This window comes from Patiria miniata, unplaced genomic scaffold, assembly GCF_015706575.1.
Source record: "Patiria miniata isolate m_02_andy unplaced genomic scaffold, ASM1570657v1 HiC_scaffold_13, whole genome shotgun sequence".
Taxonomy (NCBI): Eukaryota; Metazoa; Echinodermata; class Asteroidea; order Valvatida; family Asterinidae; genus Patiria; species Patiria miniata.
The window spans coordinates 8,485,238-8,509,039 of NW_024037051.1; the positions used below are offsets into that span (position 1 = coordinate 8,485,238).

Here is a 23,802-nt window from a genome sequence, read left to right on the forward strand (position 1 = left end):
TTTTTGAGAGAGTTATTTTTTACATAGGCCTACTGGTACATTGTACCTTGCTATAGTTGTGCCGTTTTTCTTTTACAGTTTACATAATTGTACATAATACTGTATCATACAGCATTTTGTCTGATATAGATAACCTTCACCCTTTGAACTCTTCCAAGTTGTAAAATTTTAGTTTGAGTCAATTATAATAAAAAAGTACACTAGAGAAAAGGAAGTTTATGGCCCTTTTACCAATTCAATTTTCAGTTTTTATGCAGTAACTTTTTGTTTAATAGCCAGTCTGCCCCTTGGACTAAAAAGTTTGACTGAATGACCCCAGTGATTTCTATGCCTGAATTTGTTGCTTTCCCCGTGGCAATTCAATTTAGCACCAGGCCTACTACGGTACCTTGAAAGCTTTGCTTGTTCCCTTCGTGAACTGTGACAACTGAATAACTCCATTCTCTGAGCTTGGGAACTCCAGCTTAACTGTTCAAGGCATCTCATCTATCACTCAGATGGCTTTGTACATGTGGTAATTTTTTTTCTGAAAGGACTTGTATTTTTATCCCAAAAGAGATTGAGATCAAGGAGACACCAGGTGAATGCGTGTCCATTGCACTTTTTACTCAACAGCTGTTGTACCCCGTACCTGTAATGCAAAATTATTAATAAAATTCTTGTACCAGTACCTTCCTGAATTGTTCTGTAAATATTTCCAGAATCCTCAAAAAAAAATTAAAATGAAAATAATAAAATAAACAAATATAAAAGTTCTGTTTCCGAACATGTCTTTGTAAAATTTTATGTATCAATTTAAAGTTTAAATTTGGGAATGAAATAATTCAAAGCAATGCAAACATGTTATTAATTTAATAACCAGTGGCCTGTACATGACCCCCATTATTCATTTGTTTCTGATATGTTACGCTTCACTTATCACAATAACGAACTCATAATACACAATGAAAAAGAACACCGTGGATGTTGAATGGCAGTCGAAAATGCTATTAGTCATCTGGCAATTGTTTATTAAAAATAATTATTAATAACATAAATTAAGTCAGCGTGCATGCATTTTCCTTAATTGGCTGGTTCAATAACCATTTCTTTTCCATTTCGACCTTTAAACCCCGGGTTCTGGTTTTAAATAGTGAACGTTTACACAAGCTCCAGTTTTATAGTACATTTCCTAACAACCAACGAGTGTTGTAAAGGTCATGGAAGCTTCGGTTGATATGCATGCCTTTAAGCGGCTGCTGTCTGCAAGCGTACGGTAGATAGTCATCATGATAATATTGTGGCAGTTGTCTCGATGTTAAACATCTTATCTGCACAAACATACTCCAGAACAACAGTCTCGATTGTAGGATGGACTAGAATCTGATAGTCGATAAAAATTCCAAAGGCTTGGACTTGAATGCGAGACAGTGATTTACATTTTTTGAAAAGAACTATGTTTTTTTGCATGGATCGATTTTCTTGAACAACTTATTAAGTTTGGTTCAACCAAATTGGTTGTGTAGCAAATTTAGACAAAATCAAAGTACAGTGTGTACATGTACATGTAGTATGTGAACAGGTAAATGTTCGTACTATGCATCAATTTACAACTAAAATATGACAAATCCTGAAAACTTTCGCATTTTCGGAAAGTTGAAAAATACACCCTGTTGTATACATTGTCATATTGTCAGTGGTCACCCATGTACTTAAAATTATGTCATTGAAGAGTTAAATAAAAGGTGTTATACAATGTATAACCGACATACAGATCCTTGTCATTTGATTGGTGGAACTCACATCACGTGACATGAATTCGTTATTGTTCCCATTCACGCCAGGGCTCAAAATGTCCCATTCGCCCATGGGGAATGGGAAATACTATTGAACAGTTAGGATCATTCTTGTTCCGTGACGCGGTATTTGTTTACAAATGCATGCTGGTGTGCGTGTTCAGCGTTGTGCGTAGCGCGTATTGTTTCCAAAGAGCCAGCGCTATAGAATTGGGTTCAAACATTTTTGTGAAGGGGTGGTTTGGAAGAGAGAAATTATACATTTTCCACCAATTTTTAATTGAATTAACAGTTCAAATTTGGGTTCAAACATTTTTGTGAAGGGGTGGTTTGGAAGAGAGAAATTATACATTTTCCACCAATTTTGTATTGAAATAAAAGTTCAAATATATCAAATGACAAGGATTTGTCAGTTAAAACAAATATTGAGTGGCTGTAAATTGTGAAATGGGAGGAATATTATTGCTCGGTAAAATCTGGACTTTTCCAGTTCACTCGGCTTTGCCTTGTGAAATGGAAAAGTCCAGATTTTACCTTGCGATAATATACCTCCCATTCCACGCTGAGCCACTTAATATTTGTATACTTGACAACAGAGATGCATGTACATGTATTAGGGATTTACATTTTCAATGTACTGTATGTATATTTTGTACATATATGTACCAGTACATTTTTCTGTGTTCTCTGGCCTTATGTACATGTACATGTACATGTGCAATTTGTTGCGTGTGTTACATATTTTGTTTAGAGTTCTACAATTTGACCAGCCTTGAATGCCACGAATTATTTCCTCCAAACTCCAGCTGAGTGCCAACCGGAAATCCCCGGGACCAACCAGCGTGTGCTGATTTATTTGAAATCAACAGCAAAAGACTATTTTGTTATTGTTTGTCTTGAACGTATTTGAAATACCGGTAGTTCAACACATATGTACAGAGCAAATACCTCGGTAGTGTATGAAATGGGTCTTTACAAATGTGTACATTATGTATTGTATCGGTGTGTAAAGATACAATTGGTTTTGCATTAGTTGGCAGTGGGTGTACACGTGTACATTGTACATGTAAAGGGGCGTGGCACACAGTATTGGTATCATGCACTTTATGAATTACAGGCCTCCGAAAATTGAATGTTCACTATGTTCATTTGTATTTGTGCGTATCATCCAGTGGAATTTTTTTTAGCCGACATCAGCAAAATATTAGTATTGTTCTTGTCAATGGTACAGACACCTGGCATAGAATTTCTTTCCAGAATTTGATTTTCCTCTTTTGTTTCTCTGTGCACTTTGAAAGTGATGCAGTTGTAGAGCTGTACAGTGTCAATAATAAGCATGATTGACAATTTAATCTGTTGAGTACATGTGTAGTGGAGTGCCATGACCTCGTGGTCTGGGGCATTGAATTTGTGGTCTGCGGGTACATGTAATTCTGCAGGTTGTGGGTTCGAGTCCAGCCTGCGGCTATTGGTGCGTGTGTCCTTGGGCAAGGCACTTTGTCATTCATTGCTTCACCCCACCCCACCCAGGAGTAAATGGGTACCTGTGAGGGCAGAGATGGTTAAATTGTGATTGATTCAACATGTAGCTTCCTAATGCCTAACAGGCAGCATCCAGCTGTATACTCTCCAGGGAGCTGAGATGGTATTTGGAATGTTTAATTGGCCCAATGATCAGGGGTAATAATAATGTAAAGCGCTTTGATCTTATTTAAAAGCGCTATATAAGAACCTTTGATTATTATTATCTTTAATGAATAATTTAGTTTGCAGTTGCTGTGGCTGAGCTCCAACTTGAAATTTACCTAAAGTTGTAATAATATCAGCTTGCAATCCATTTTTTCATTTTTTTTTTTGTAACAGATCCAGTCATGCAGGCTTCCCAGATAACGGACCTCCTCAAGCGAAAGATTGCTGTAGTCTCAGGTAAACTCTGAATGTTGCTTGCAATTTGTCAGTGATTGTACTTGCTATTTATTATTGTTTGTAAAGTTCCTTGCCAATAGGAAATGTTGGAATGTGTACAGGAAGTTTATTGAGGAAGTAGTTGAGCCCATATCCTTAATCGGATTTACAGATTAAATGGGCTATTAAACCTTTTTATGATAGATTGAACTAGGGCAGGTTCTTCATAAAGGATGCCTAAACAATACACATACTATTGAGAAAAAAATATACCCAGTTGATAGATTACAAAGTTGACAGTCTGTACATGTACATGTAGATTTCAAACTAGAGCCTATACATGTAAATATTCCTGTATAAGGCCGAACAAATTGTGTTTCAATGGTAACGCCCTAAATATTGTTCAGGTTCAGGTAGGTAAGAAAATAATTTTATTGCGTAATGTTTTTAAAAAGTGTTTGTCAGTCTTTAAACCTACTTTGTTTACTTCAGGACATCTTTAATGTTATTCTGTTTAATTAACCCGTTGGATTGTTTAATTAACCAATAACAACAAAAAAACTCGCATAGGGAAGACTTTTTTACTTTGACATGTTTTTACACAAACTTTATTTTAAATCTTGGGCCAAATAAGACAATAAGAAGTTTGAAGACGGCTATTTGGCTGCAAAAAAAAATTGGTAGGAAGGGTTACTGTAAACACATGTTATTCGGGCCTGAGGACCTTCATGTACATTTAAATGGGTTAATTACATTGTATACATGTACATGTACAGTGGTTACTGTATACATGTATATTTACAATTCCCTTTCCAAATAAATTGTTATTCATGGACATACAGGTACTTGTACGTGTACATACTGCTGCTGCTTGAGTCTGCTGTGTTTGGCATTCAGTTTTATGACTTGGGGACGTCAGTAATAATTATAAATTTTATGACCATTACGAATGCCATGGTGTTAGGGTCCATCTCATTTCAAAATATAACAAACCTCAATATATACGCTTCAATATGACCTGCCTCCAACTTTGGTTGATCATTCTTTATTTTGATTAATATTTATATAACCAAGAATGGATGCATATCATTCTGTGGTGTTTGTTACAATTTCAGACAAGAGAAAAATTCTTAACATGTCCTTTCAAAGACAATGACAAGTAATATCACAGAATGCCACAGAATGAAACAGGTTTTATGTGAGTTTGGCAAATCACCTTTCAATTTGTTATCTTCTCAGTATAGCAATCCAAAGAATTATATAAACACCAAACAGGTTTTTTTTTAAGTTCATGTGCTCAAAGGCAATGGTGAGTCCCAGGAAAGTGGAGGGGCAATGGGCCAAAAAGACGAACTCTATTATTTATTTATTTATATTGTTTTTAGTGATGTCGCAAAAAAAAGGCGGCCACTTCGTTTACCACACACAAAACTCAACAAAATCAATACAATCCCTCCCCCCTTGCTTTTCATATTAAATTTGGGGCGGAAAATTTTGGGCCCACTTTTTCGGGGGGGAAAAAAATTGTTTGGCCCCCCAAAAAACCAATTGTGTTCTGAATCCGGCCTTGCTCTCAGGTACTATAGAGAATATTAGCAAATTATGTACAAGTATACATACATTATGAGGTATGTAACAACTAGTGCTCACATGTACATGTACAATGTAGATTCTGTGTTTCATGTTGACATACTTTTGTTTCCATCCACTTTATGTACATAAAGGATAGTTTGTGTGCATAGCTCCACCAAGTCGATGTTTAATACTGTTGATTATCTGTCAATGATTTACAGGAGGCAAAGATAGAAGAGGAGGTCCCATCATCTCCTTCCCTGCCCAACCTGCAGAGGTCTCCTTAGAAGACATTGCCACTTGTTTGTCTTATCTTGCCACAATACCCAGGTAATATTTAAGGGAATCAAGCAGGCCAATTCTTTGGTTCCTAAATACATGTATCTGAATGAAAGGGTCAAATAAAAACATTGTTTAAAAATTTAAACATGGTTTTCAAAATCTGAATATGCAGATTAATGGAAAGTCATTTAAACAGATTTTATCTGAAAAAAAGTTGATTTGCCAGAAAAATCTAAATAGATCAGAAGAATATACATTATTTACTTGCTATGAAGTCAGATAATTTATGTTAAAAAAAGTATTAAATAGGAAAAAACTTATTACTTGCCACTGTCACTATCTTCTCCAGTTGGAGTGGGTTTACATGTGTGTTGCTGTGTTGATCCACTTGAGTTTGTTTAAAATCAATCATTGAAGTATATACAGAATGCAGGAGACTATACAGTCAATTCTGCATCAGCGACATTCAGGTTGCAGTAATGTTCCTAATCCAAACATTGTTTGCATGTCAGGGGAGTGTAAAATATGTCATGAGCTGTGGCATTTATAACTGATCTAGTCTCCCTGGTATGCAGTTAATGAAGCATAGCTGACTGTTGGCTTGTATTTTTTTTTATAAGTGACTTGATCTGGATCAGTACAAAGAAAAATGTATTGTACCGTACATTAGTTAATTAGTTATAATCAGGGGTGCGAAATCTCAGCTTTAAAGCTGATTTCAGCTTTTTTGTTTTGGATTTCAGCTTTTTTCCCTCACTTGCTGTGTACAAAAGTATTGGAGATTTCCAAAGTTCAGCTTTTTTACACCTTTTTCAGCTGTTTTCTTTTATCAGTGGTCACTCACACCCCTGATAATACCAAAGGTGTAACCTAATTTACCTACTCTCTAGATATTCGGAGCCCCGTGATTTTATTTATAAAAAAAAAAAATTTTTAAAACCTCAGTTTCTTTTTGTCTTCATAATCTTAACTAATGTTACAAGACCCAAGAATATTTATAAAAAAAAGTCATTCAAAGTTGTTGATTGAGTGGTTGTTTTTGCATCATTTCCACTGTTCAATTTTTCCCTGGTTATTTTAATTGTCCTGGTGATCACATTGTCCTAAAAAGCTCAAACCTCCAACAGACTGTCCTTGTCAATTTCCATCATATAACAAACTGGAAACTGACGGGCACCCTACTGTTATATTGGAACCAAACTTCAACCCAACAAAGACATGTAACATCCAGCAACACTGAGTACTTTTCCCACACCCATGCCCACTTTATGCACACCAGAGACTTGGAACTGGCACTTTTATAGTTGTATAATACCAACAGCAATAAAACCTAGCCCAACATTTACTACTCTGTTTGTCAGTGTGCTTTATGCCAATGGACACACGCTGTTTGCATCAAGGTGGCATTTGAGTGGAGTATTACTGAATCAGCATTTCTGAATAAGAGTGTTCCGAAACAAACCCTATGGGTTCTATGAGTTCAGCAATTGTAAGCAATTTGAAGGTCTTCATTGAAAGAGATTACAGTTAGTCATTGGGAAAAATGTTATCAGTGAAGAAACTATTTGTGAAATCTTTATACAATAAGTTTAAGGATAATAGCTTAGACTTTTTCTTTGATAAAGTGTATACATTGTTATAAATAGAAGAGGAAAAAAATAATGATAGTATAAAATGTTCTAAGAACTCAGTCCATTGTAGTCCTCAAAGTAATTTTGTCCACACTGGAATATGGGGGGAAAAAAGACACATAAGAAATTGAAAAACACCATCGAATTTATTAAATAGAACTCATAAGATTAATTTCTTTATTGAAATCAAACACAGTTTCATGGATTTTATGTTAAACACAGTGACACTCTTTTATGTCACAAGAAACCCCTAAAATCTCTAATTCCATTATTTTGCTCATAGCAGAGATGCTTATCATCCCTTGCATTGCATTTGCAACTAATCTCACCTCAATCAAAGACCTAGTGGTTTGCCTCATCACTAATTGATTACCATGACGACGTGTTCATATTTCAGTGAGGAGGCCAGGGAGCATGGGTATAGCATCCTGACTGACATGCGCACGTCCACCTGGCAGTCTCTCAAGGCGTTCTTCAAAGTACTCCAGGTAAATGACTGGCACTATTAACTGGCTACGGTTAAATATAAACTTCTTGCGTCTCTGCCAGTGAGTCTATGCTTGTGTGGAGATGGGCAAACTTACTTGGTTGCATGAATGTGTTTGAACTGAGGCAATTTGCTTGTGTGATGGGTCAGATCAGTAGTCATGGCCACGTTCCTTTCCTTTGTTGCCTACTCAGTCTGGAGGCCATTCGGTATCAGATAGATTTTGTCTAATGGGAATGGCGTTGATGTGCATAATCATCTTCATATTCTGTTTTGCCGTAATGTAAGAGATGTCTTGGTATGGGTCCAAATTACCGCTGGGCAAGTTACTCGATTACTCAAGTACTCACGAGTAGTTTATGCTACTCGTTGTTCTGCTCTTGGTTTTTCATCTACTCGAGTACTCGTCCTGGCACGAGTAGAAGTAGTTACTCACGAGTAGCAATTTCAAGTTTAGAGTTCACTGCTTAATATGTCCCCTGCAAACAGGGAATCACTCCATCCGCCTCTCTCTCCCTAGAATTTCATTTGTCCAAAAAAAAAATTTTTAAGTAAATGACTCAAAACTTTGCACAGTAAGGATAAAATTTGGGTAACTACTCGACTACTCGTGAGTAATTTCTTTGCGAGTACCCGAGCAGAAAAATCTAATTCTCGTCCAGGCCTAGTCCAAATTGTACTGTTACTATCATGCCAAATTGGTGGAATTGATGAGAATCACTCAAGTTTGAGTTGTATGAGAACCTGCATGATGTGTGTAGTTGGTTATTAGTAAAGTAAACTTGAACGAGGCATGGACCCTGTTCACAAACAGTAGATGGCTAATTTTGAGCCCTTTCAAAGCTCCAGTGGGGAGACACTGCATGTGCGTACTGGTTCGAGCACGTATGGTTCAAAGTACACATGGCTAATTCTTATCCTGAATGTGAACAAACCCATACCGTCATGAGCATCAGGGGGCGACGGTTATGCCTTTGGATGTCCGTTCCAGTGGTCTCCCCCCAACGCTTCCTTTGTATATCCTTCCTTTGTCCTATCCATTGAAGGGGTACTTGGGCACAGAATCCAAGCTCTGCATTAAAGGAATCACATATTGCTCTGTATGTAATACTCAAAATAAAATGTCCAAATCGCTTATATTAATCCTTATTGAATTGGAAGTTTCTTACAGTTAGTAATTGTACTGTCTGTACGTTCATTGCTTATTCTTTAGGAATCCATACCCAGCGGTATACACTCTGTGTATGTGATCAAGCCAGATGCCTTCTGGGAGAGTAAGCGAGCTAGTCTTAGCCTCAAGAAGGATAAACCACAGTATGGATTTGAGGTAAGCAGACACAAATTTGAGACAAAGTTAATGTAACCTGGGGGCAATTTCACGGTGCTGCTAAGCACAAACAAAAAAAGTCTGGCTTATAAAAGCAGGTTACCAGCCAAAACTCCACGTGATGTATATAACTAGTGATTAGTATTCAGCTGTTGTTTGCTTAGCATGAAAATCACTTGGAGTTTTGGCTGATAACCTGCTGTTTACAAGCCAGACTTTTTTGTGCTAAGCAAATTTTTGTGCTTAGCAGCGTTGTGAAATTGGGCCCAGCTGATTTCAGTTCTGTATTCAGATGATTGATATGTTCAGACATACCCGTTATTAGAGAGTGAAAAAATATTTTACCCAGGTGAGAGGACCCCACCTTGTTAAAAATCTGTCGGTAAATATGCCTACACAAGTAAAGTAACTTTTCCAGTCCCCCTTTCTTGTGTATTTTAACAAAAATTGTACTCTTTACAGACCCTGATGTTGTCCAATGTCTCCAAGCTTACAAAGTTCATTGACCCTCGCGAGCTCACGGACGATTTTGGTGGAACGCTGCCCTACAACCATAATGAATGGGTCCAGAACAGAATAGTAAGTACTCGTTTATATTTACAATGAACTTTGAGTGCACTGCACTGATTGAGGAAGTCTGTTTTTCTTTGAAATTTCTCCGAAAGATATCACTAGATGCATTCTAATACCTTGAAATGCACTTGTATTGAAAACTTGATAACTCGGTTCTATGAAGCCCTTACAATTCGTGTTCTTGGAACTTCACATCACTATCGTTTCTTCCCTGCAGGACTTTGAGAAATTCATGAAGGATTCTGAGGTGATCCAGCGTCGCTTTGAACAAGCTAACGAGGAGGTTCTCTACAGAAGACGTGATGAGCAGCTAACACCGGAAGATCTCCTGAGAAGACAGAGAAGACTACGTGAGGTGGTCATCAACCAACCAAGCAGTGTCTTACAACTTGGTAGGTTTCATTAAAAAAAAAAAGGGTAATAATAGTATGCCATTGAAACTCGAGTCATTCCTTAACCCTAGCAGTGTTTATGCAATTCTGTCACAAGTCCATCACAAGTAAAGTTACGAGTGACGCAGGACGAACAGTGAGAAGGGAATGCCTTGTGACTGCTCGTTTGAGTAGCTTGTCACTCGACTTGAGACCGATTGGTGTGGGTTGACTGTGAGTTGACTGTGAGGACTTATATTTTTTAGGACTTATGGCTTTTTTATTCTAAGTCTGTCACTGTTAACCCTTTAGTCACTGTAGCGCCCAAAACCGCCCAGCCTATTACTCACTGTAGGGCCCGAAACCGCCCAGCCTATAACTCACTGTAGGGCCCGAAACCGCCCTGCCTTTTACTCACTGTAGCGCCTGAAACCGCCCTGCCTATTACTCACTGTAGGGCCTGAAAACCACCCTGCCTATTACTCACTGTAGTGCCCCAAACCGCCCTGCCTATTTCTGTACTGCCCCAAACCGCCCCGCCTATTACTCACTGCAGTGCCCCAAACCGCCCTGCCTATTTCTGTACTGCCCCAAACCGCCCTGCCTATTACTCACTGTAGTGCCCCAAACGGCCCTGCCTATTTCTGTACTGCCCGACACCGCCCTGCCTATTTCTGTACTGCCCGAAACCGCCCTGCCTATTACTCACTGTAGCGCCTGAAACAGCCCTGCCTATTACTCGCTGTAGGGCCCGAAACCGCCCTGCCTATTACTCACTGTAGGGCCCCAAACCGCCCTGCCTATTTCTGTACTGCCCCAAACCGCCCCACCTATTACTCACTGTAGGGCCCGAAACCGCCCTGCCCATTACTCACTGTAGTGCCCCAAACCGTCCTGCCTATTACTCACTGTAGCGCCCGAAACCGCCCGAGCACTCTATGGTTTTATTGATTTTTCAGTGAATAAACACTATACCATGTAGTATAAGTGCTAATGGGTTAAATTGTGCACACCCTCTTGGCAAATGGTTGTAATGTCACGCAGCGTGATTGCACAACCAAGTTTTTTTAATAATCTTTTTAATGGTGTGTTCTCAGTGAATGACTTTAACCAGTAGCCATGCAGAATCACATGATTTTATTTCCTCTTGGTCATTTGAGGGCCCATTGGCACTCTTTAATTCGCAGTTGCATTGAATGATCAGCCCTGACACTGTCAGGGTTACCACTTACATTGTATTGCTATATCGGAGTTATATAAAGTTATCCCAGTTATCCCACATCTGAGATATCACAGACATTACAGATAAAAATTAAATTACAATTAAAATTTAAAAAGTCTAAAGTTAAAAGGCTTTACGTTTGCTTATCAGAGGGCCAAATGTCTGGTCCCCACATGTCTTGTCACACAACATCCGCAACATCAGTTCTCTTGACAACTTTAAGGGCAGACTGAAAACTGATCTGTTTTCTCATAATCTGTAACTTGTCTTCTGGAGTTGTCCTTAGTCGCGCATTGTTACTTGCGAAAATGCGCGTTATAAATCGTGTTATTATTATTATTATTATTAATGTTTCCATCGTAGCAGAAGCGTTTTTTTTTTAGATGGATCCTGCTTAAATTGAAACAGCAGGTCGTCTAGCTTTTACAATTTTTATATTTCAGGCCAATTCAGTCATTTAGCAGTTGGGAGCATTTCCTATTTCCCATACTCAAGTTACAGACGTGCGTACTCATCTTTTTTGTGAATTCATCGAATGATGCCTCCTCAGGTCACGCCTTACTAAGACGTCTCAAGGAAGACGCTGACTCTGGCTTCCGACGTGATGCCAACGATCTGACAGAGGACCAGGTCAGGCTCCAGGGACAGCTGGAGCAAGTCTTGGAGGAGTTACAAGAGAGACAGAGTAAACTCAAGATCTACCTGACTGATAGGGACAGAGAGCTGGGGGTCAACATGGACCTGGGTGATCTGGAAGGAGGAATTAAGAAGGTAAAGGAGATGTTGCAGGAGTTGAGCAAGTCAATATCGGTGTCTACGGGCAGAGCGTACTGTTCGAAACGTTCTGCTTTTTAGAACCACACATACTCACAAAAGAGATTTATTCACATGGTGCTACCGCAAACTTATCTTGTCTTGGGAATGAAGATGTAGCATTTACACAGATAATAGATAACCATTTAACTGACTGATTTTTTGATGATGCGAAATGAAAGTTACTATTCCATGCACCTGTGCAGAATTTAATAAACAAACTTCAAACATATTAAACTTTGGAAGCAAGAATTCATTGAATCCAACAAGATTGATTATTAAAAAAAAATTAGCAAAATTAGACAGATGTTTTAATCCAAACAAACTCTTCCCCCAATTCAAAGCTGATCTATCTTTTGCTGAGATAACTCATTAACTTACAAGAACGCCACATATTCATTAGTTTGAACTTCATGCAAACCTTCTTCTAATATCTGACTTCAGAAATATAAGAGAGCTAATTGCTGGTACTGTCTGTCTTTTGCAGGTGGTTGATTGGATTGTTGGGCCCGGTGAGAAGCTTCTAGCATCACAGGCTGACATTGGGAACACGCTGAGTGCTGCCGATCAACTTAGGAGAGAACATGAAAAGCTGGAACTGAAATGTACTGTAAGTAGACAAAATATGGTGAAGCTGTGTCGCACTGGATCATAGGAAGAGGAAGATAAAACTTTTTGGTGTAGCAATTACTGATTGTAAAGATTAGTGTGACTTACTTCATTGTTTGTGCTTTATGATGTGATGATTGTTTGATCCTTAAAATCATGACAGCTTTCTGCTTTTGAAACAACCACTGAAGTGGCATTAGTTGGCAAAATTTTTTTGAAATATGAACTGGATCTTGGAGTTTGTAGCGCTTGTAAATCATAAGAATTATAACAACTTTTTTTTGTTCTTCAGGACACCTATGGTAACTTTGCCGAGTTGAGACACGTAGCAGACAGCATGATCAAGCAGGGTCATCCCAGAGCTGATGATATCAGCGCTCAGAAGGAATTCATGGACACCGTCTGTAGGAGTTATGCTTCCAGATTGGAGAAGCGAAGGAACCTGTTGATCTGCTCCGTGCGCTTCCATCGACTAGCTGAACAGGTATTCCTTTTAACAGTGTCATGGTTTTTTTTTTCCCCACCCTTATTTTCTCAAGGAACCTTTCTGAATCTACTCAAATCTAACAGGAATCCAAGGTGCTGAAATAAAATAAGAACAACAAAGTCAAGAAGCGCCAACAGAAAGCAACCGTGCAGTGGTCTATTTGCATGGTTATGCTGAAAGAGAGACTTCGCTAACAAACTTTAACCACCTGAATATCTGAATATCGAGCGATCTAGATAGTAATGATTGGAAATTATCTGAAGAGCACCTTTACTTCTGTTACAATATGCTGATTCTGTACAAAGGGCTGCTTCATAATAGCTCTTTCAAGATGTGACAAAACCAGTGTTGGAATTTGTCAAGTTTGCCGACGAAGATTAAATAGTTATTTCATAAGAATTCCAGGTTTTCTAGGTTGAAGTCTGACACTAGTGAGAGTAACGGTTTATCAGAAAAGCCAACAAATATATCAGGTATGGATTAGCTATACGTGTAATGGTTTCTATTTTTTTTCACCAGTGTTTTGGCAAGATGGACATTCTTCTTGAGATATGTGTAACTGAAATAAACGTAGAGACGGTAGAGACGGTCGAGAATGCACTCAGAGAACTGACGGAACAATGTGAGGCTGTGGGTAAGTTGCTCTGACTCAGAGGAAGTTATATTTTTTAACTTTTTGAGAAGCACTATATTATTACCATTGGTAATATACAAACAGAAAGGATTCGTTTAATATGAAAGTAAATTGATACCTTAGCAAATCTGTGAGTATATTTTGAGAATGAAGTTTAATTTACTTTTGCATTTAAGCCCCAAATTTCATTGAAAAGCAGTCTTTACAGTTCCACAGTTTTTCGTTGCACTTTTTGGACCAGTTAGAAAAGAGATTCGGAATATCAACGCTTTTTGGGGTTCTTTTCTTAGCCACACGGCCAGTAACAAATGATATTTTAGTTGGTACACAATTTTTACAAGGCAACTTTCTTCTTCGCATGGCAGCTTCAATAAATTAACACCAGTTTGTAACTTGTAAAATGCCATAAATTTCACTAATGCCATAAATTCATATAACATTTGTGAACAGAAGTTCTCGGTAAACTTCGTGCTTTCCTTAAAACAAAAAGAAAACTCAGAGTCAGTGTTCATTTTGATCATACAAAGCATTTGCAGCCGAGGACAGCAAAGAAGAAGGACACTCCTTGCTGGACATGCTCTCCCTCCCGGTCAAGAACGCCTTCGGTAAAGACATCACGCCAGACTACACCAAACAGAAGGACCATGTCGAGGATCTCTTAGCCGAGTTGGAAGGGCGGAAGGACAGGTGCGATGAGATGGCTAATTTGAGGAAATTGAAACTGCAGCAGATCTTGCAGCTTAGGACGTGTGAGAGAGATGCTGACCAGGTTAGTCTGAGTGAACATTTTATATTGGATATCTTTTAGCTGTTAGCAATCTCTAGTCTCAGAATTAGTAGTTAGAGTATCCCTTGTCATTGACCAACGTTGGGTTGAAAAAGTGTGACAATTGTGTAAGAAAAAAAAAAACCAACAGAAATTGTGTTTGTGACTGAGTAAACACTTCAGGGTATGATATTGTGTTAACCCAAGCTCCCTACTGAGTTTAACTAAGAACAGTAGCATATCTGTCGAAATCAATCATTGACTCTGATTCACATCTTGAAATCCACCACTGTTCTGGTGGATTCTGATGGACTTGGCACACATGGCTTATCTGCCAAAATCCCCCCAAACGGGGTGATGGATTTTGATGGAATTGGGAAGGTTAGGTTAAGGAATGCATTTGCCTGTTGATCACAGATAATAATATTGCCGCTGTTAATCCTCAGGTACAAGAGCTTATGTCGTGTTTGTTCTTAACAGTCACTCTCATTTACACCCATAGAGGGCAGTATGCATTTTACATGTGGCCCTTTTTCTTATATTTTGAGAGTAAATTCCCTCGTAACATTTCAGTTTACACTCAATCTGCTTTAACTTTAATCAGAACATAGTGTAGCCTTAAATCCCTCGGAATTGTGAAAATCGTATAAAAAATTGGAGGATTCAGTTGTGTGCAGTAGTCATAAAAAACTAGTGACTTAACCTTTGTGTTAAGGATCCCTTTATATGGCTTGAAGCTTTGCATGGCAGATGAGATAAAGTGGAAAGTAATCTCTTCTTGGAAGAAGTGTTGTTCTGAAAAAGTTCACTCACCCTCCTGAGGACGGACAGAGCACACTGTCCGAAAAGTTCTACACTCAACCAACCGGTTCTTTTAAGAACCACAGAACCACACTTCTTCCAAGAAGAGATTACTTTCCACTTGGTGTTACCCGCAATCTTTCTACTTTAAGGATCTGTTTTTGCTTCAGCAATTGTTTCCATGCTCAGTTGTGTGCTTATTAGCTCTGTGAAATTTGCCCTGGATCAATCAGGTGAATCTTAACCTAGTGATTGATGATTTTTTTTAAACCTTCTTGTAGGCGATAGCATGGCTGCAGGAATTACTGCAAGTGATGCTTTCACAGCACATCGATATCGGCCGCTCAGCAGCAGAGGCTGAAAACTTACGCAGAGACCACAACAAGTTTGAAGAAACAGCTAGGGTAAGATTATGTCTTTCCATTTAGTTCAAATAATTGTTGACACTGATACTACATGCACGTTCTTTTTCATTCATTTCCATCAATTGAACAGACATCCGTGTATTGTAAGTTTTGAATCAGATTTTAGAAATGATGCCACACGAAAATGTGAGTAAAAAGTTTAAGAAAGCCGATGAAATCAAATTGACTTAAACTACAGCAGTGTATTAGTCGTTCCGTCTGTACAACTTCTAGAGATTATGTGTGCATGAAAACTTATTTGGATTGGGTAACCCGCAGTTGCTGAGTCGGAAAGTGTTACAAAATGTAAACATTGCCCAATTTAGTGTTCTGTTTTCCAATTTATGTTCAAAAGAACAAGCTAATTTCAAGTGAATGGTTGCATTAAAGGAAACTTGTAGACATGGGAACATGTATATGTTTTTCTGCTTTTACTTAATTTTGAGTGATTGGTTCAGCTTTTGAAACCTTAAAAGCAATTTCCTTCCTGCACCGTTTGATTTCTCTGGCGATATTCTTCAGATTCAATAAATTTGTATTGCATTTTCTTGTCTCCCATTTAGGGAACATACAACTACGGCAAAGAACTCCTGAGTGCCGCCCTTGTGCTGAGACGATCCCTCCGTTACGATCCAGAACCCAACCACGAGAAAGCCCAGATACTAGAGCGAGCCTGGAGGAGGTTCACACAGGGTCTTGGGGAGAGGGCATCCAGGCTGTCCGTGTCACACATGTTCCAACGAAATGCTGAAAAGGTATGATCTAAGCTTCACTGCTATGGAGTACCAAAGTGTGACATCAGTTAAAACCAGAAAGTGTAGTACAAACAAATGGAATACGCGCGCGTGTTGGTTCACGGGCTGAATCACAGGCTAATGTCTTTCTCACACATTTTGTGCACATGACGTATTCACTTCGGTACTCCATACTTTAAAGAAGAAAGGGTGTATGTGAGTTTGTTTCTTCATTCAATAAGGGATTTTGAACAATAGAGGACAATGGGGTCCCCAATTCCCGAAGGGTCCCCAATTTGGATTCGTGTACAAAACATATGGGAGGACTTCCACCCGAAGTGGGCGATGGGTGGCAAAGCCACCTCCCCCCCGTGTATTTCCCCTCGCCATATGTATTTATGAGTGAACTTGCAGTGCCATTTACCAGGTTTTTGCTGTATTGCCAATGTTGCCAGCTTTGCAACTAAGGGCGTGATCCATGGCCAATTGGCACGTGGCTTTTAGGATTCTGACTAGTACCCCTTGAACAAAGACGTGGACAAAGTAGGCGACCACTAACAAAGGGCTGAATAGCTCAGTTGGTGGAGTTGGTCGCAAGTTCAAACCCTGCTGAAATCATTTTCTTTGTTCACCCTTATTATTTTATCTCTGATCTTTGATGATTGTGTTGTCTCGGGAAAAAAAAAATTCTGATTTTGAAGCAGATATACTTGCTCATATTCATTGATTTTAGTACATTTTAAATTATTTGTTACATATGTACACATTTCTTATAAAAAATGTGAGAAATTCAAAAACTTAATGTCTGTTCCAGCTTAATATGTTAAAGCTGACACAAGTTGTGAATATTAGTCAAAATAGGGAGTGATTATGTTGTAATTGGGCTTATCCAATTTAAACCTGGCAGATGGGTTTATTGACCATTCAGTTTAAACAATATCATCAACAGCATCAACTGTTCACATTTTAAAAAAATAAACTACAACATTATCAGAAAACGAATCTTTAAACGGCTGAAAGTATCCCTTACTGGGCTGAAGAATTGTCTAGCAATCTTCAACAAATTCCTTTTTTCCCCAATCCAGTTGATAGATCAGATGGACAGAGTGTGCCTGGAGCTAGCGCCACAGATCACCTCCTCGGACCCCCACACCAGCCACAGGCTGCTAAACGCTTACAACCCACGCCGTAACTCACTGCTGAGGGAATATGGAGATACCATGGCTATGGGCAAGGCCCTGCTGGATCGGATGGTGCTGCCCATACTCTCACCTGACAGGTATGGGAGGGTGTCTGAATTACTTGTTTTAGAATGACACATGGACATATGTGTTTTCCAGCCACAGCCAAGTAATTTGTCTGTGGCGAGAGTATTCAACCTTGAATTCGGGCAATTCACAATGCAGTGCGAAACCAAGAGTTTGCCACGTAGAGTTAATTTTTCCCAGTGTATTATGGGAGGTGGTCGACAAATTCGCAGCACAGGACTTTTGAAATTGTTAGTTTTTCCAGTTGGTACTTTCGTAAGCGTATGATTCAGGTATCTGTTTGCCCTATTCTTTTCTTTTTATCAATATGGTGTTCTTTGTAAGGCGGCAGAACGATATGCCCCAATCTGTAACAAATTAGCTGAAGTTGTCTACTGACACTCATTCTAATGGTTTTGTCGACCGTATACTTGAAAAATGGACTGTCCGTGGCAAATTCTTGTTGGTGGCACTGCATTGTGAATCACCCGAATTGATTATATGGAGCTTTTATTGTGTAGGTTTTCGTTTTTATTTAACCCTGCTATGCAAAAGTACATTCTGAGCAAAGTTGTCCTTTCACACAAAATCAATCAAGCGACTTTTAACAGATAAGTGTTTCCCGCCTACGTAAAGTAGGATTGACCGACTGTGACTCCTTATGTAACTTGATGCAGCTATGCTTTGACTATAAGTGATTGATAAGCAAGCTGTGCCTACCACTTGCCTGCTTTTGTCTGTTGACTGAATTTGACTAGTCACAGTGCTTGCTTGAAATGCGATCTGACTGTTGGTGGCTAGCCTGTGTAAAAGGCATGGGAGAGAAGAGGATTGATTTCTTTTGCCTGTCTGTGACTGTTCAGACAACAGGAAGTTTAAAGTAGAAATAACAATACCACCATAATCAGAACCCAACAGTTTGGGTGTAGAGTTTCCCATATGGTGTTGGAATTTGCAGGAGTGAGGAAGGTTCCTAGTTCATCAATTGAGGGGGTTAGGGCTAAGCATGCCTTGAAATATGGAATAGTAGGAATTTTGTGTTTATGACCACAGTGCTCTGTCAGTAAAAGTAATAGTGGGTATTTAGCACACGTATCCACCAGGACTGGTGCCCAAGGTGCTACATCATTATTACCCCTGCTCAGTGGGCCTATGAAACATTCCAAATACCATCTCAGCTCACTGGGGAGTATACAGCTCGATGCTGCCTGTTAGGCGCAAGGAAGCTCATTCAGTCACAATAACCATCTCTGCCCTTACAGGTCAAGACAAAGATATTTGTGCTGTACTGAAAAGAAACAATTCTGCTATATTTTTATTTGAGGGTTGTACATGATGATGATAATAATAATAATAATACTGGAGTCTTATATAGCACACTTATCTACCAACAATTAGGTACTCAAGGCGCTGGAAGTATGATGGAGACCAGAGGAATCAATTTCATAGACTTTGTTTTAAAATCCATATTAATTTATTTAAAAAATGTAAGAGCAGTCAGTAGTACTTGATAAAAATTTTCCGAAATTGTCTGATTTTTGTTTGTTTGTTATAATTTCAGAACTGTGAAGTCTCCCGCTTCGAGTGTTCCCGATGAGCTCCAACCACAGGTCAACAACATCAGTCAAAAGCTCTCCGAGCTGGAGGCCAAGAAACGAGAGATGGACAAAATCTGGGGTATTCCCGTCAGTTCTTCCGGGTGGCAACGATCCAGTTCATTCCGGTCCATCCCAGACTGGCAAGATGTCGCTCATAGGGAAGACATGATTGAACCGGAGTCCGTGACACGCAAGGAAGGTGGTCAGGTGTTCTCAGGCAGGAGAGAAGACATGATCGAACCCATGGCTGTGTCACGCGAGGAAGGCAGTCAGTTTTTCTCGGGCAGGAGAGTACCATCCTCAGAGAGATTGGATCCAAGACGAGTAGCTTCTTCGAATGGTAGAGTCCCGAGTAATGGACGGATGGGTCCTGGATATGAAAGATTCGGCCCCCGTCAAGACAGGATGAGTCCTGGACCTGAAAGGATGGACACATCACCAAGTAGACCCTATGACCAACATCCTGGTGCTATGGGTAGATCTCCGAAAAGGATGACCTCGCCTCATGACCGTATGTCTTCCCCTCGTGATCGAATGTCTTCCCCTCGTGATCAAATGTCTTCCCCTCGTGATCAAGTGTCTTCCCCCCACGACCGAATGACCTCTCCTCGTGCCCGTTTGGCTTCGCCTGGTTCAAGAGTGGCCCCAAGAGCAACGGCTCACCCCGGTGCAGTGGATGAACCCATCCGCCCCGTGGTTGTCAACCAGGTCCAATCAGCTGCTCCTGTGTACCGGACACCGCCCCCAAACGGTAGGATGTCTCCACCCCCATCAGGGAGAGTCAATGGTGAGCCATCTCTGCCACAACAACAGAGGGAGGAAACACCTGAAAATGAAGCAGCCAAAAAGCTTGAGGAGTTTGAAGCCTTGGTGCATGAGGTGAGTCTTCTAAGTTAATTTTTCTTTAATTGTGGGGGAGATGTAGGTCACTTTCACACAAGCCTACCGGTACATTTGCAAAGTTTTCTCCTGTTATTCTGGTCATGTTGTATGTTTGAGAATCTTCTCAATCTGCATCCGTCATGTTCCTGACGGCTTGTCGTACTGAAGGATATTGGCTTTGTACAAATTTATATACTTGAGAGTATACTTAATTTTTTTTTTAACTTAACAATGTGTGACCGTGTGTGCACTGAGATATTTATTCAATTTTCCAAAGAAGATGCCGCTGCCAAGTTGCTTACTGCTTACAGTCTTGATGAAATCAACAACTGTCCTCTGACACCAAACAACAGGAGGGACTTAGGTTTACCCAAATATATGTTGGTTTTAGACTGGCAAACCTTATGCATGAATTCTCCATTGATAAAATATAAGTGACTGAAAGTTAATCCTTCATCAATTTTTGCGTAAAAGCTCTGTTTTAAATGTTAAACATAACTCAAATCTTTAAAATAATTTGGTTTGGTGTAACTTTGGAACGCCAGTCTGAAACGTGTTTACCGTAACCCACTAGGTCCTTTTTGCTAGGAACCATCTTCAGTTCTCCAGAATTCCTCCAACATTTTGCTATTACATGTATGTTTAAAAGAAGGATACCCACTGCCTCAATCCATCATAATCCTCCAACAGCCCTGCCTCTCAAAATGCATTCAGTCAAAATCCTCCAAAATCCTCTTCTTCGAACACCATTCAGCCTCAATCCTCCTAAATCAACCAAATGTCCAAGTGCCCTCAATCCTCTGCAATCCTCCAAAATTGTATGTTGCACTCAGCCTCAATCCTCCAAATTCCTCCAAAACCGCCCGGAGGACATTAGAGGAGTGAGAAAGGTTAAGGTTTATAGGTGATTAAAATTTCGCCTAGTCATTCAACCGGGTGTGGGTAATTTGTGTACTCCATTTTGTTTTGCACTATGGCATTTAGCCGTACAATGTGTTAATGGCGAAGAGGTCTGAAACCCATCCATTTGATTACATATTTGGAATTGAATCTCCTTCATTTTTTGTTTTGTTTTATGGCGATGTGTATACATGGTAAATGCAGTCAAGAACCATTTAATCATTTTTTTTTTTGGTGAACAGAAAGAAAAAACATTCACTCATTATCCACTGTTTAAATTAACTGTAAATGCAATCAAGAACCATTTGTAATCAAATCTTTTTTTTTGGTGGACACAAAGGAAACCTTCACTTATTGTCCACTGTTTAAATTAACTGCTCAAGTTAAACATTCAGTGTACATTTGGAATGCCCATGTATATTTGTACATGTTACTAGACCATGTAATAGCATCAGTACTACAAAAAGCCCATCACAAATCTTTTCTGTCAATATCCATTCGCTTTCACTGTAGTGATAAGTTTGAGTTGCTCATTATCACGGGACCTGTACTCACACAGTTTGATCTTGAAAGACAGCATTGAAAGCGCGGAGCACACCGGTGTCATATGAAAATCGTACTCGTATGAAAATCGTACTCTTTCCCTTTTATTGGTTAAACCCTCTCACGTGACATTTCCCTCTCCTAATTGTCTATGCATGAGCATGCGCAATACCACCAATGAGTCCGTATTTCATAAAACCTAAATTCATGCTACACCGGTATGCCAATTACTGATCTCATATTTATATCTGAAGTCTTTTATCATTTCCACACAATGATAACAGTTGGTCAATTATTGAAAAGCGGTGGCGCTGTCCGATTAATCTGTCCCTCAACTATTTTGAGAACCAGTCAACTTCAGTTTTTGTGCAGTGTACCGGTAGTTGATGTCAGAACTAATATAATTTGAACAGTTTAAATGTACTATGTACAAAACATTTGCAGAGTAAATGGATTATTTGGACTATATCTTGCAAATGGAAAGAAAAACATTTGAAATCAGTTACGTGTAGTATTAGCAGCCTTGTAAGATCCTTGAACTTTAATGAAGGCAATCTATTTCCCCCTTGAAAAAGTTTCTTGTTTTGTAGTTGGGGTACACTGTGTGAATAATATCTGTGAGCTGAAAAAAAAAGTTAACAAATTTTGTGAACAGTTTAAACGGTGAGTAATTTTTTTAACTTGACCAACAGCAACTGATTATTTATTCCCTTCCTAATTTTTAGTGTCATTTTCTATTTTTTCTGACTGGACCTAGTTAGTAAATGTCTTCTTATTTGTGTGCCATTTTTATTGGGATAACATGTCACTTCCTTGAATTCCGTGTCTTTGATGTTCTTATTTTATTGTGATTAGACGCCACTTATAAATACCAAAGCCTTAGAATTATTACCCGAAGTCCAAATGTTTGACCTCAGCCCAGGCCGTCTTATTAATAAACATTCCAGAGAAACCCAAGTCTCTGGCTCCTTTCATGCCTATCCACCCTTGACGAGAAATGGTTGGGTCCCGCCATTGACACCAGAGTCACTCGGCAAACACACCGGCCAACCAACTTCTATTTAATTGGCGAATGAACCGACTTAAGAAGTTGTCGTGAGTTTGTGGGGGACTATGCCAATCATGGGATAGTGTGTTCTGTTTGTGATCGTGGTACACTGTCAACTGGTGTAAGTCTACATGTACATGTACAAGAGCTCCAGCTATGCTGTAGTGATGCACGGTTCTGTGTTGGTAACATCACATCAGTACTTCTAGTGTACATCAGCCCCCTCCACTCGGCCAACCAATCACAACTAGTACAGCACCAGTCTAGCTAAATATGGTGTGGCCTCCCTGCTAGCTTGGACCGGTTGTCCGGCGTGTGCCGTTGCTTAAGCTCATCACAGCAAGTTTCCCAGCAAGCGGGACTTTTTTCTTCAGAGTGTGCTTGAAGCCCGATCCCAGTGGGTCGTCCCCGATCATCGTAAACCTCACTTCCCTTTGATTACGTCCCCCTGCGCCCTAATTCCATCAGTCGTAGATATGGCGTCTTGATGCTCTAATACTGTATATTTGCCCGGATGCGGAGAGAGAGGATTTGATTGATTTTTTTTTTTTTTTTAATCCGTGGATGAAGGAAATTACATTATAAACATGGCAACGAAGTTACCCGTGACAGCTGTTAGCACGGTTGCCGTGCAATCTGGAGATAATCGCATAGTTCTCGCAGTTTTAAGAGTAAGTTTTTATTACACATTTTAGTTACCGTATGATATTTTCAAATGTACTTTTAATTTACAAATGAATGTGCACATTATAAAGTTTGCATCGCTTGTTATTGTCAGTATTATGTAATAAAAATATTAGGCCTACCGTTATCATGCACTTTACCAATGAATTTAATTGGTATTATCTACAACTGACCGAAAAAATGGAACATACATTTTGGTCCTATGTGCAAAATATAATTACTTCTCATTATTTATTGAAGTTCATGATTCCATATTTATGTCTCATTTTTAAACTTTCAAAATGAGCTCTGCTGTGTTTATTTTTACACTGGAGCCGGAACATTGCCAGACTTCACACATCAATCATAGGCTCCAGATCTGCAATAAAATTCCCATAAAGCGGTATCTATGGAATGTGATAGGAGACTTACTCCGAATGATAACAAACGTGACAAGTTGAAGCTTCGTGCACTGTGCCTTCATCTGGGCTGATGTCCAACATTGCTCCAGAGCTAAAAGTAAAAGTT

The 23,802-nt window shown here is 39.3% G+C and overlaps 1 protein-coding gene across 22 annotated transcripts in view; it reads left to right on the plus strand.

Annotated features, from left to right (window-relative positions):
* The window catches only part of LOC119721196 (titin-like), a 210,720-nt gene that overhangs the window by 11,451 nt on the left and 175,467 nt on the right, over positions 1–23,802 (plus strand). For 21 of the 22 annotated variants that reach the window (XM_038191122.1, XM_038191121.1, XM_038191102.1 and 18 more), the window contains 15 exons: positions 3,639–3,701; positions 5,474–5,582; positions 7,563–7,653; positions 8,866–8,979; positions 9,442–9,558; positions 9,770–9,944; positions 11,696–11,916; positions 12,446–12,568; positions 12,860–13,051; positions 13,574–13,688; positions 14,216–14,457; positions 15,537–15,659; positions 16,223–16,414; positions 17,479–17,672; positions 19,202–20,117. In XM_038191122.1, the coding sequence (XP_038047050.1) occupies positions 3,639–3,701; positions 5,474–5,582; positions 7,563–7,653; positions 8,866–8,979; positions 9,442–9,558; positions 9,770–9,944; positions 11,696–11,916; positions 12,446–12,568; positions 12,860–13,051; positions 13,574–13,688; positions 14,216–14,457; positions 15,537–15,659; positions 16,223–16,414; positions 17,479–17,672; positions 19,202–20,117 (2,987 nt within the window). Of the gene's footprint in view, positions 1–3,638; positions 3,702–5,473; positions 5,583–7,562; positions 7,654–8,865; positions 8,980–9,441; positions 9,559–9,769; positions 9,945–11,695; positions 11,917–12,445; positions 12,569–12,859; positions 13,052–13,573; positions 13,689–14,215; positions 14,458–15,536; positions 15,660–16,222; positions 16,415–17,478; positions 17,673–19,201; positions 20,118–22,761; positions 23,283–23,802 lie in introns of those variants that run through there. The other variant, XM_038191123.1, reaches the window with a different exon arrangement.